Raw genomic sequence first — 11,883 nt, forward strand, 5'->3', positions numbered from 1 at the left:
TTTAAGTGTCGTGTTATGTATATTGTCGGGTCCGGGGGCTTTTCTGTTTTTAAGTCTGCGTATTGTCAGTCTTAGTTCGTCAGGTGTTGCGAGGGATAAACCAACCATTAGTATGTTATTATCTAGCCTCCCTGATGGTTATTTATTTGCTTACTTCACTCGTTTCTATTATGCTCATTCACTTCGCAACACCTGGAACACTAGCGACATCCTGGCGGTAAAAATTATCGGTAACTTCTGCCATTTCGTGGACAAATTTTGACAAATTTTCCCGTACAAGTTCGTGCTCCTTGTCTAGTCTCCATGGTCTCAATTTTCACGTTCCCATCTGCTAATTCAATGATTTCAATGTGAAGAAGCAGAATCATATAAATGTGGTTATGGAGTATCTTTATTGTTTAATTTGTTTATAATAGTATGGTTATTCGTTATCAAAGTTTAGAATTCCTGATAAGAAACGTAATAAATAAATATGGAAGAAATATTTTGTGGGATGTGTCTAAATACTGCAAGGGTTTCAAATTGCCGGGTGATAGAAGAAGTCATAAGGGATGTTCTAAAAATTGTTTTGCCGCATGTGGTAAGATTAATTTTATGTCCGTAGTATAGTTCACTTATCCTTAATTGCAAATCCGTTTCAGAATTTGGAGGAGAAAGTTACACATTTCATATGTATAAAATGTTCTGTAAAATTATTTGCTGCTCTTAATTTTAAGTCTATATGTATGGATACCGAAGACATAATATTTCCTCACATTAACGCCAGTAAAATGTCAGTGATTGATTTAAAGGAAGTTTATCTAAAAGAGAAGGGAAATATTCAGTTAATGGATGCATCGGAAGATTGGAGAATCTGTCGATTATGTTTTCAGCCGGTAACATACGGATTTGTGGCATTAAATGAAGTGGATGTTGACATAATCGATACATATATACCACAGGTTGTAAGTTTTATTTCTTAGGAAAATATTTCTGAGCCAAAAAACAATCTTTTCCATAAACAGTATTCTATGTAAGTTGTATAGACATAAAATAACTTACTTACTTTTTTATTTGTCATATAAATTATTGAGAGAATTCGTCTTTTCAACTTTACATTAAATCACAATTAATTAACACCAATATTTTTTTTATTGTAGAATATCAGTGCTACCAGGGATCCTATTATATGCACAACATGCTTTGATTCGCTTCGTACCCATGGCAGTTTTTTAAAGAACTGCCTTGATGTACATGAGAAATATGCAAACGTTGATAAACAGTCTTACATTAAAACTGAAGAAATTGAAATAAAACTGGAAGATCATCAGGACAGGTAAGGAATAATTTATCGAACTTTTCTTTAAATATCTTAATGACGACGTATTTCCTAAATAGTGATTTAAAAAATTTTAAATTTGAAGAAATATATGATGCAGGTTCCTGTGGTCGTTACCGGCCTGTGATAAGTTGCACAACAACGAGTCTGTACTGAAAGCCAAGGCGATAGAGGCGTTTCACGGGGGCAACTTCAAGGAACTGTACAAATTACTAGAAGGTCACACATTCAGTCCCCACAACCACGCCAAGCTCCAGGCGCTCTGGCTGAAAGCTCACTATATAGAGGCAGAAAGATTGAGGGGTAAATAGTAACTTAATAACCGCTAGATGTCCTCGTTTATGTCCCACCGACAACAGTTCAACGGTGTATAAATATGTCCTTGAATATAAGCCAGCTGATTCTTGTTTTACAGGAAGGCCCTTGGGCGCGGTGGACAAGTACCGCGTCCGACGAAAATTCCCCCTCCCTCGCACCATCTGGGACGGCGAGGAGACGAACTACTGCTTCAAGGAGAAGTCCAGGAGCGTGCTGAGGGACTGTTACAAGCACAACCCCTATCCCAGCCCGAGGAAGAAGGGGGAGCTGGTCGAAGCCACGGGACTCACCACGAGGCAGGTCTCCAACTGGTTCAAGAACAGGAGGCAGCGGGAGCACAAAGACACTTAGGTGATGATCGGAATAGATTGAAATGTCTTTTTGAAACTACTTTTTTGGTAAAACTTTCAGTAGTATGTAGTAGTAATAAAAATAGTAATAGAAGGGAGTTCTCTTTTAGTGGTTTTTCTATCCTGGACTCGACTTGGAGTAGGTAGATCAGAGCGGGTCACTTAAATAGTAGGCATCTATTAATTTTAACCTCAACATGTACTCGAAGCGGCTTAATTCTAGCAAGCGTTACAACTTAGTCTATTTTTTGCACGTTTTAGTCTAGGCGTCTAGAATTTCTTGTACTATATTTATTACAGTAAATTGTTTTTTATTCTTCGTTCTTTTATGTCTGTGACACAATACTGGCTCGCCACCTGCGATTGCAGAAAGCCTTTTCAGATGCATATGTAGGGCGTGACTTGCTAATTAAGGTTTGCAGCTGTGAATGTGTACAATTGTGGTGTACGCTTATAACGAACGTTCAAATAAAAACGTGGTCAAGTTGGTTCTGAAAATTTGGACGTAGGGCGTAGCGTATAGCAAATGAACTTAAACGTCATCTGTCAAAGCGCTATCGCTATCAATTTGAATATTTTCGTTTTAAAAAGCGTTTAAAATGGTGTTTTCTCAAGAACAAAAAGTGTTTATCATAGAATCCTACTTTAGAAATGGACGCAAGATTGATGGAATATGGAAGTATTCTATTGAGGAATGTTTCATAGAATTTCAAAATCAATTTCCCGGCGTTGTTGAGTACAAAATTTTTCAAAGTGCAGTTCAGCGTTGTGTTAATGTTTTTCGTGAAACGGGCAGTGTAACAAGAAAAGAAGGAAGCGGCCGACCTAAAAAGCGGACTGAAGAATTAAAAGAAAATGTCCAACAAATAATGGAAAATACGCCAAGAACTTCTGTACGTGTTTTATCACAAATGGTGGGAGTATCAGTCGGTACCTGCCACACAGTGTTAAAAAAAGATTTGCGTTTGTTCTCCTATCGTTTTAACTTGTCAGCAACTTGTGTTCCGCGACGGGCTGTATTTTGTGAATGGTTTTTAAACAACTACGGTGAACTTCATAATATCACCTTTTTTTCTGATGAAGCCTGGTTTCATTTAAGTGGTTACGTAAACTCACAGAATCTGAGAATGTGGTCTTCTGACAAACCAGATAACTTTCTTGTCGAGGGCCCTCTACATGCTCAAAAAATTGGAGTTTGGTGTGCTCTCAATCGAAGGAGGATTTATGGACCTATTTTTTTTAATGGTACTCTTACTGCGCAAAGGTATAGAGAAGAAATTATCGCTCCTTTTGTTAACCAGCTGGAAGAAAACGAAATTACAAACTTTTACTTTCAACAAGATGGCGCAAGGGCACATACGGCAGGCAAGACGATGAATATGTTGAGGGAAGTTTTCCAAAATCGACTAATAAGTCTCAATGCTGAACATGAATTTCCACCGAGGTCATGTGATATTACGCCGTGTGATTTCTTTTTGTGGCCTTACCTTAAAAACACTATTTTTGAACTGCCTATTCCTGATTTAAACCATCTGCAGGCTCGACTTATAGACAAGATTCGTGAAATTAACAATACCCCGAGCATCTTAGAAAATGTCTTTAATTCTTTGAGGAACAGGTGTGAAAAGTGCTTGGAACAAGGAGGGGGACACTTTCAGCAGCTGCTTTAATTTATTGTTATAACAAGGAGGGGGACACTTTCCGCAGCTCCTTTAATTGTTTGTTATTGTTATCACTATTCTTTAAAATAAAGTTATATAGTCATTAACGTAATTGAAACTGACAGCTGCTATACAGCTCGTTGAGAAATGAGGTTAAGTTGGTCGCTATAAGCTACTCCCTACGTCCAATGTGTCAGAGCCAACTTCGACCACGTTTTTATTTGAACGCTCGTTATTTCAGGCTCCCCAAAAACCTTGGATCCTATTTTTCGAAACAAAGCATGTTATAGCGTACGCTGTTAATGGCACTTGATGGCGTATTATATTTAAATTTGTATGTAAGAAAAGTTCTTACAATATTTTATTTATATTTACTAAATTTTTATAACTTAAACAACAAAAACATCCGCTTTGAAATAATTTTCTGTTTCGAAAAACAGATTAAAAATGTAAAAAATTGAAAAACAGATTAATTATATGAGGGATGTAAAGGAAAAATAAATTGATCTTGATTTCATGTTAAAATAAATGAAACGACAAATTTCTTACTCTTGAAAGAAAATAATCATAGATTTAAATTTTTTAAATGAGCGAAAATAAAAAATAACTCGGGCTCTATTTTTTAAACAATATGTCCCAATAAAAATTATTCATTTAGAAATATAATTTACCCCTTGAAGTATGTCAAATATCAATTTATTTGTTTCAATACGCATTCAATAAAGGAAATAGAAATAAACATTGGTTTAATATTATTTCTCCAAATTATCATAAAAATTAATTCCGCAAAGTAAATGTGGAATAATGAATATTTCATTCAAACTATATTAATAACTAAGCAATTGTCTTCTACTTGATATTGTTAAACAAAGTAGTAAAATTATTCCTGTAGAAAATTTAAATGTAAAATTAATTAAAAAATTATTTGAAAAGTATAAAGTTCCGCAATAACACGCTATCAAATATCGGATATTGTTTTATTAAACTGTCAATTAAGTCATTCGGAAATAATTTACAAAACAATGTAAAATTATTCGAATTTACTAAATCGAAGCACTGCAAACTATTTATGTCAGAAAATCTAATTTCAATTTGGACTACCACAGTATCTAAAATTTCACAAAAAAATTGTTTATAATGAATATCAGTTAATTCAAAATTATATATTATTTTAACAACCGACCAATATGGTCCTATACAGTGAAAACGGTGAGACTTTATAAGGCAATTCTGAATAATTTACTGAGTTCTAATGATGGAAGACGCGCCTACAGCAAAGGCTCTTATAAGTAAAGGTAGTTCCAGGAAATTTCTAAAATTTAGGGTACATAATAAACTTTAGGGGTTTATATTCCTTCCTTTTGGTTTGAATTCACACTTCACTAAAATTGTTAAACCAGTGTGAAAATATGTAAGAGAAAATGATGTATTATATGTTGCCTACCTTGATGATTTCTTGATAAATAAGGAACAGAGTGTAAAAATGTAAGTTTTTAGGCTTTATTTTTAACATTTCCCGAATGACCCTAGAACTCACTGGGGAAAAACGTAGAAAAATAAATAAATGGGTAAAGAAAATAAAGACGCTGCAAGATAAGAATTTTTTCACAGTTTATTAGTCTACTTGTGTCGGCTCGCCCAGCCGTCAAATATGGCAAATTCTACACAAAGTCATTTGAAAGAGTAAGATATTTAGGTCTTAAAAACTCGAACGAAAATTATAATAAAATGTCTATCCCTGACACTATTCAGGCTAACTTAAATTGGTGGGAATCACGTATTCTGGTAAGTAAAAATCAGTTAAAAGATGTATTTCACTGCGTCGTATATAAGGATGCATCATCAACGGGATAGGAAGCGTATTGTATAGAAATATTTCTATCCAATACAATAAAAAACCATATAGACGTTTTTAAAATAATTTTATACAACCCACACCTTACAATATTTTGCCTTGTTCTCTAAACATATACAGGTAAATTCCAGTGATCTAAGAGGAAGAGACCCTGTAATATAATTGCACATTTATTTATTGCCTTTCTTATCAGGAATTCTAAACTTTGATAACGAATAATGGTACTTTCATAAGGAATAAAGCCATTCCATAACCACAGTATAACTATAACCACAACCATATTTATAATTTTCTTCTTGACACTGAATTAGATGATAGATGGGAACATGTTAAATAGCCCATTTCTGAGACGAATATAAAGATTGTAAGACTTATTCGAAACCACAGCACGGGTCGTATGAAATTTGAGCGAATAAGCCTGTCTATATTTTTTTATTTGTGACCGAATAGTGGAAATAAGGTCTATTTATTTACATTCAAAGTCTGTCTGAAATTTAACGAGGAATCTAAAAATATAATATACAGGGTGTTCCTTTAAAAAAAGTTGCTTAACGCTAACTATAGCTCAAATATTTTACAGGAGCGAACAATAAGCAACTTTTGTTTAACAAGTTTTTTGCTCACTGCAAAGCTCGTCTCGAAAATCAGGACAATCGAATATTGATTTTTTATGCTAGTGTGAATAAAAGGACATACAGTACAGCTGAAAAATACCGATGCATAAGAATGGCAAGGGGAGATTTTGAATATTTTTATGAAGATATTTTAAAGTTACTGTAAAAAATGCTTTCGCATTAAAATTTAAGTTTATGGATTAATAATAAGGGGTTTTAATCTATCAAACTTTGATAGTGGATAGAAAAACCAAAAATAATAGTACATAGCGAAATCTAAACTGGTTTTGGGATATAGGCCCCAAATTCACTTGCTTGTAAATAAAAATAATAATAATATTTATTATCTCCAATTTAAAGTACAATAGCAAAACATCTTACAGATATTATTTTAGGAAATAAAAGGTTAATATGTCAGCTTACTGATTTGGAAAATCAGGAGCTGTTAAAACCTATACAATTCTAAAATATTAGATACTTTTAAGACAGCTGAACTAAAAAAGATACATGTGCATGTATGGTATTGGTGAAAGAAAAGAGAATAGAAAAATGGAAAAAAATAATAGAATAGAAAAATTTGAAGAAAAAAAAAGTAAGAAAAAGTTACAATAATATAAATAATAAATATCCTCAGAAATAATACAGATATGTGCAGTTTTGGTGTACGTTGTAAGGGGTAAAAAATATCCCCTACATTTTATTTAAAAAGCAAATAATTTTCGAGTTATTATATTTTTTAATCTAAAATAGGTTTATTACATAACTGAATAGAGAAAACAACTTTAAATTGTTCACTTTGTTCGCAAACATTTACAGGAATTTTTGCCGCAAACACAATTTAAAATTTTCTAATCAGTAGTAAGGGGAAAATTTCTAAAACACTGTATTTTTGAGACATGTTTTTGTAATAAAAAATTCCAATAGTTTTTTTTTGTAAAATTAATAGTTTTAGAATCATGTTGAATAGAATAAGCTTGCTTGATTTTGGGATGGAAAAACAATAATTCAAAAATGATTGACTTTTTGAATAAAATGGAAGCAATACCTTTTTTTTATTGAAATCCAGTTGTCTAATTTACAAAATATTCAATGGTGTCAAAATTCTGACCATTTTAATGGTGGTGTCTCCCGGTATCTTTGCCACTGGTTGTGCGAGATTCTTGACTACAATATTTTACGGAAACTTAACTCCAGTATAACGCACACCAGGTAATACGGAACGCTTCATTTTTCGTGAAAATACAGTCAAGTCAGTAGTTCTCAACAGCTTTCTATTAAAAAATTGATGCACATTTAAATTAGACTTTTTTTATTATTTACATGGTCTACACAAGATACAATATCGTTGTTTAAAATATATATACACATTTAACATGATATAATCAGTCAAAATTATAAACCGTTTGTCAATCGGTAGATGGTTGCATTGTGAGAAATAGGAAAAGTGTGGACTCTTCAGTTCATAACCAGGTATTAGCCATTTCTACAAATCAGTTGCCAGTCCTCTTGTTTCAGTGAAATTTTCGTGTTTCAACCAATTTTTTCAAAGCAGGCTTTATGTTTTACATCTTATTCCAATATTTACGATCGGTGTCTTATAGCTCTTAAACAGTTCCATTCTTGACCGTATTTTGCATATCGATGGGCAGTAATTCACACCTGCAAACCTTAATTACCAAACCACACAGATCACAAAGGTAAATTTGCATTCGAGAAGGCTCTCTATGCTTTAACACATGATATATCTCCATTATTTGGGTTCAAAATTGAAGTCATTACATCTGTATGTTTAAACCTTCAAGAAATCTTTATGCTTCAACATGTGATGTTTGATATTGCTCTTGTATTTAGTTTCATAATCACAGTTGTTACACTTGTACATTTGAACCTGCGAGGGATCCTTATGTTTCAGTTTGTGCGCTTTAATATTACGTCTGTGTATAGTTTTGTAATCACATTTGTTACACCTGTATGTTTGAACCTGCGATGGATCTTTATGCATCACTTGGTGCCGTTTGATATTCCTCTTGTGTTTACTTTTATAATCGCAATCGTTGCAACTGTACATTTGAATTTGCGAAGGATCTTTATGTATCAGCTGATGCGTTCTGATATGACCTTTGTATTTAGTTTCATAATCGCAGTCATTACACTTGTACATTTGAACTTGCGAAGCATCCTTATGTTTCAGTTGGTGACTGTTAATATAACGTCTGTATATAGTTTCGTAATCACATTTGTTACACCTGTATGTTTGAACTTGCGACGGATCTTTATGTTTCAATTCGTGCCGTTTCATAACATTCTTGTACGTAGTTCTGAAATTGCAGTCATTACAACTATACATTTGAATCTGCGAAGGATCTGTATGTTTCAGTTGATGCTGTTTGATAGCATTCTTGTATTTAGTTTTGTAATCACAGTCATTACACCTGTACGTTTGAACTTGCGAAGGATCCTTATGTTTCAGTTGGTGTATTTGAATATAACTCTTGTATATAGTTTTGTAATTGCAGTCGTTACACCTGTACATTTGAATCTGTGATGGATCTTTATGCTTCAGTTGGTGGTGTTTTAAATAATAACTGTATATAGTTTCATAATCACAGTCATTACACCTGTACATTTGAGTCTGAGATGGGTCTTTATGCTTCAGTTGGTGCCGTTTCATAGTAACCTTGTATTTAGTTTCGTAATCGCAGTCGTTACACCTATACGTTTGAACCAGCGAAGGATCTTTATGTTTCTGTAGGTGGTATTTGATTTTCTGTCTGTATCTAGTTTCGTAGTCACAGTCATTGCACCTGTACATTTGAATCTGAGATGGATCTTTATGCTTAAGTTGGTGTTGCCTTAAATCATAACTGTATTTACTTTCATAATCGCAATCATTACAGCTGTACATTTGAATATGGGAAGGATTTTTATGTTTCAGTTGATGTGTTCTGATAACACCTTTGTATCTAGTTTTATAATCGCAGTCCTTACACCTGTACATTTGAACCAACGAAGGATCTTTATGTTTCAATTGGTGTCGTATCACATAAAACTTATATTTAGTTTCATAATCACAGTCATTACACCTATACATTTGAGTCTGAGATGGATCTCTATGCTTCAGTTGGTGCCGTTCGATAGTAATCTTGTACTTAGTTTCGTAATCGCAATCATTACACCTGTACATGTGAACCTGCGAAGGATCTTTATGTTTCAGTTGATGCTGTTTGATATTATACTTGTATTTAGTTTCGAAATCGCAGTCGTTACACTTGTACATTTGAATCTGCGAAGGATCTTTATGTTTCAGTTGGTGCGTGGTAATACAACGCCTGTATTTAGTTTCGTAATCACATTCGTTACACCTGTATGTTTGAACCTGAGAAGGATCTTTATGTGTTAATTGATGTTTGATGAAATAACCCTTATTCAATGATTCGTAGCTGCAGCCGTCGCATTTATAAATCGTCAGGTTTGAGGTGTTCTTATGTGGTAAAGCCTTGCAATTGGTTTTACAATTGAGTTCATCATATTTGCTGGAGTCTTTGTGTTTTAAATAATGACTGTTAAAGTTGGTCCTACATTTGGTTTTGAAATGACAAACATTGCACTTGTACAATTGTGCTTTGTGTTTCACCGGATGCTTAGCAAGGTTAGACGTGCACTTTGTCTTGTAATTACCTGATTCGTACCGGTGCATACGTATTTTTGAAATGTTTTTATGCCTCAATTGATGCTTCTGAAGTAACTTCTTATCTTTAGTTTCATACTTACATGATTCACATTTATACACTACCGAATCATTTTCGTGTCTCGCACGGTGTGCTGTAAAACACCTCTCGCTTCCAGTTTCGTAAATACATTTATCACACTTGTATGATACTTTGCGGCCCTGCTTGGTTTTCATGTTACGTTTGTTTGCTGCTTTACTCTCAGGTTTACATCCATCATCTGCTGCATCTTTCCAGTCACTCTTCTCAAATGGTTCATTATTGAAGGTCTCCGGTAGTGTGTCACTGAAAAAAATTACATATAGAGGGTATTTTTGAAATCCGGGATTTTTAAAGGGCTATAGGTGAAAATATTGCATTTTACAAAAAAAACATATGAACTCTGAAATTATTAATCATTGCACTGTGCCGGAATAAATCAGTATTTGCTGTCATTTCTAAGGTCAAAAACAAAGCAAAGTCTCAATTTGTTGCCAGCATATTAACAAGGTCGGTATTTCCCCAAACTCTTCAATAACCTAGCAATATTGATGATGATTCTGTATGGATGACCTGATGGAGTTAACCGTTGATACACTGTTTAGTATTTAAGTGAAATCATGACTTTATTTTTATTTTACTTCCGCTTGAATTTAGTAATTTGGGTTGCCTACAGAATGAGCAGAAATATGTGCAAATTTAAGTTGGTTTGTGTATTATCGTTGCGCATTTTTGTGTGGCAACAGAAAACACTTAAAAAAAAGGAGCTACGACTACCAGGTCGAGGAGAAGTTTGAAACAAAGGCATCACGCATGAGACCACAAGTCAAAACAAGCATTTTTAAAATTAAAACAGGTTTATATATCTGTTTTCTAAAATTTAAAATTTTCTAAATCACTATTTAGGAAATACCTCTCGTTATCAAGTACAATAAATTCTTAAAGTACAAAATTTAGACATTTCCTTACCTGTCCTGATCATCTTCCGGTTTTATTTCAATTTCTTCAGTTTTAATGTAAGACTGTTTATGGACGTTTGTATATTTCTCATGTGCATCAAGGCAGTTCTTTAAAAAACTGCCATGGGTACGCAGCGAATCAAAACATACCGTGCATATAAGAGGATCCCTGGTAGCACGGATGTTCTACAATTAAAAAAATATTAGTGTTAATTGCTATTCAATGTAAAGCTAAAAAGAAGGCATCTTTCAATGATTTATATGACAAATAAAAAAGTAAAAAAGTTATTTACCAATTTTATAAATACTTCATGTCTATACAACACTTATATAGAATATCGTTTTTAGAGAAGATTGTTTTCTGATTTGTACAAATACTCTCAAATATAACTTACAACCTGTGGTATATATGCATCGATTATGTCAACATCCACTTCATTTAATGCCACAAATCCATAAGTTACCAGCTGAAAACATAATCGACAGATTCTCTGATCATCCGAAACAACCATTAACTGAATATTTCCCTTCTCTTTAAAATAAACTTCCTTTAAATCAATCATTGACATTTTACTGGCGTTAATATAAGGAAAAATTAAGTCTTCGGTATCCATACATATGGACTTAAAATTAAGAGCAGCAAATAATTTTACAGAACATTTTACACACATAAAATGTGTAACTTTCTCCTCCAAACTCTGAAACGGATTTGCAATTAAGAATAAATTAATTACACTACAGACATAAAAGTAATCTTGTTAACTTAACTAAATTAATTACACTACGGACATAAAAGTAATCTTGTTTACTTGATCTTACCACATGCGGCAAAACAATTTTTAGTACATCCCTTATGACTTCTTCTATCACCCGACAATTTGAATCCCTTATAGTATTTAGACACAGCCTACAAAATGTCTCTTCGAAGATTGTTGCTTGCATATTTATTTATTGCCTTTTTTATCACGAATTCTAAACCTTGATAATGAATATTGAATAACGGTACTGTCATAAACAATAAAGCCATTCATAACCGCATTTATAATTTTCTTCTTCTTCTTCACACTGAGTTAGATAATTTGGAACATGAAAATTGAGACG

The 11,883-nt window shown here is 33.3% G+C and overlaps 3 protein-coding genes across 3 annotated transcripts; 1 reads left to right on the plus strand and 2 right to left on the minus strand.

Moving 5' to 3' along the window:
- Positions 1-377: 377 nt before the first annotated feature.
- On the plus strand, positions 378-2,193 carry LOC108916692. The gene is made up of 5 exons (XM_018722991.2): positions 378-580; positions 642-944; positions 1,140-1,315; positions 1,419-1,621; positions 1,734-2,193. The coding sequence occupies exons 1-5, from the start codon at positions 473-475 to the stop codon at positions 1,985-1,987; spliced, it is 1,044 nt and encodes a 347-aa protein (XP_018578507.1). The 5' UTR covers positions 378-472; the 3' UTR covers positions 1,988-2,193.
- Positions 2,194-7,451: 5,258 nt separating this feature from the next.
- On the minus strand, positions 7,452-8,660 carry LOC111692682 (zinc finger Y-chromosomal protein-like). The gene has a single exon (XM_023456772.1). The coding sequence runs from the start codon at positions 8,647-8,649 to the stop codon at positions 7,906-7,908; it is 744 nt and encodes a 247-aa protein (XP_023312540.1). The 5' UTR covers positions 8,650-8,660; the 3' UTR covers positions 7,452-7,905.
- A 123-nt stretch (positions 8,661-8,783) lies between these two features.
- LOC108916691 (zinc finger protein 43-like) lies at positions 8,784-11,778 on the minus strand. Its single transcript, XM_023456771.1, has 5 exons — positions 11,602-11,778; positions 11,178-11,480; positions 10,793-10,968; positions 9,441-10,129; positions 8,784-8,968 (listed from the first exon to the last, which is right to left on the minus strand). Exons 1-5 carry the CDS (start codon positions 11,722-11,724, stop codon positions 8,784-8,786), a joined length of 1,476 nt encoding a protein of 491 aa, XP_023312539.1. The 5' UTR covers positions 11,725-11,778.
- Positions 11,779-11,883: the final 105 nt, after the last annotated feature.

This window comes from Anoplophora glabripennis, unplaced genomic scaffold, assembly GCF_000390285.2.
Source record: "Anoplophora glabripennis isolate ALB-LARVAE unplaced genomic scaffold, Agla_2.0 scaffold2634, whole genome shotgun sequence".
In the NCBI taxonomy this organism is placed as follows: Eukaryota; Metazoa; Arthropoda; class Insecta; order Coleoptera; family Cerambycidae; genus Anoplophora; species Anoplophora glabripennis.

Coding starts and splice junctions, on each gene's coding strand:
- LOC108916692 (XM_018722991.2), top strand. CDS start 473: ATGGAAGAAATATTTTGTGGGATGTGTCTAAATACTGCAAGGGTTTCA. Junction 581..641: donor AAATTGTTTTGCCGCATGTG/GTAAGATTAATT, acceptor AATCCGTTTCAG/AATTTGGAGGAGAAAGTTAC. Junction 1,316..1,418: donor CTGGAAGATCATCAGGACAG/GTAAGGAATAAT, acceptor TATATGATGCAG/GTTCCTGTGGTCGTTACCGG.
- LOC111692682 (XM_023456772.1), bottom strand. CDS start 8,649: ATGTACAGGTGTAACGACTGCAATTACAAAACTATATACAAGAGTTAT.
- LOC108916691 (XM_023456771.1), bottom strand. CDS start 11,724: ATGCAAGCAACAATCTTCGAAGAGACATTTTGTAGGCTGTGTCTAAAT. Junction 10,969..11,177: donor ATGCATATATACCACAGGTT/GTAAGTTATATT, acceptor TTTTAATTGTAG/AACATCCGTGCTACCAGGGA. Junction 8,969..9,440: donor CGAAACTAAATACAGGCGTT/GTATTACCACGC, acceptor TTATGATTTAAG/GCAACACCAACTTAAGCATA.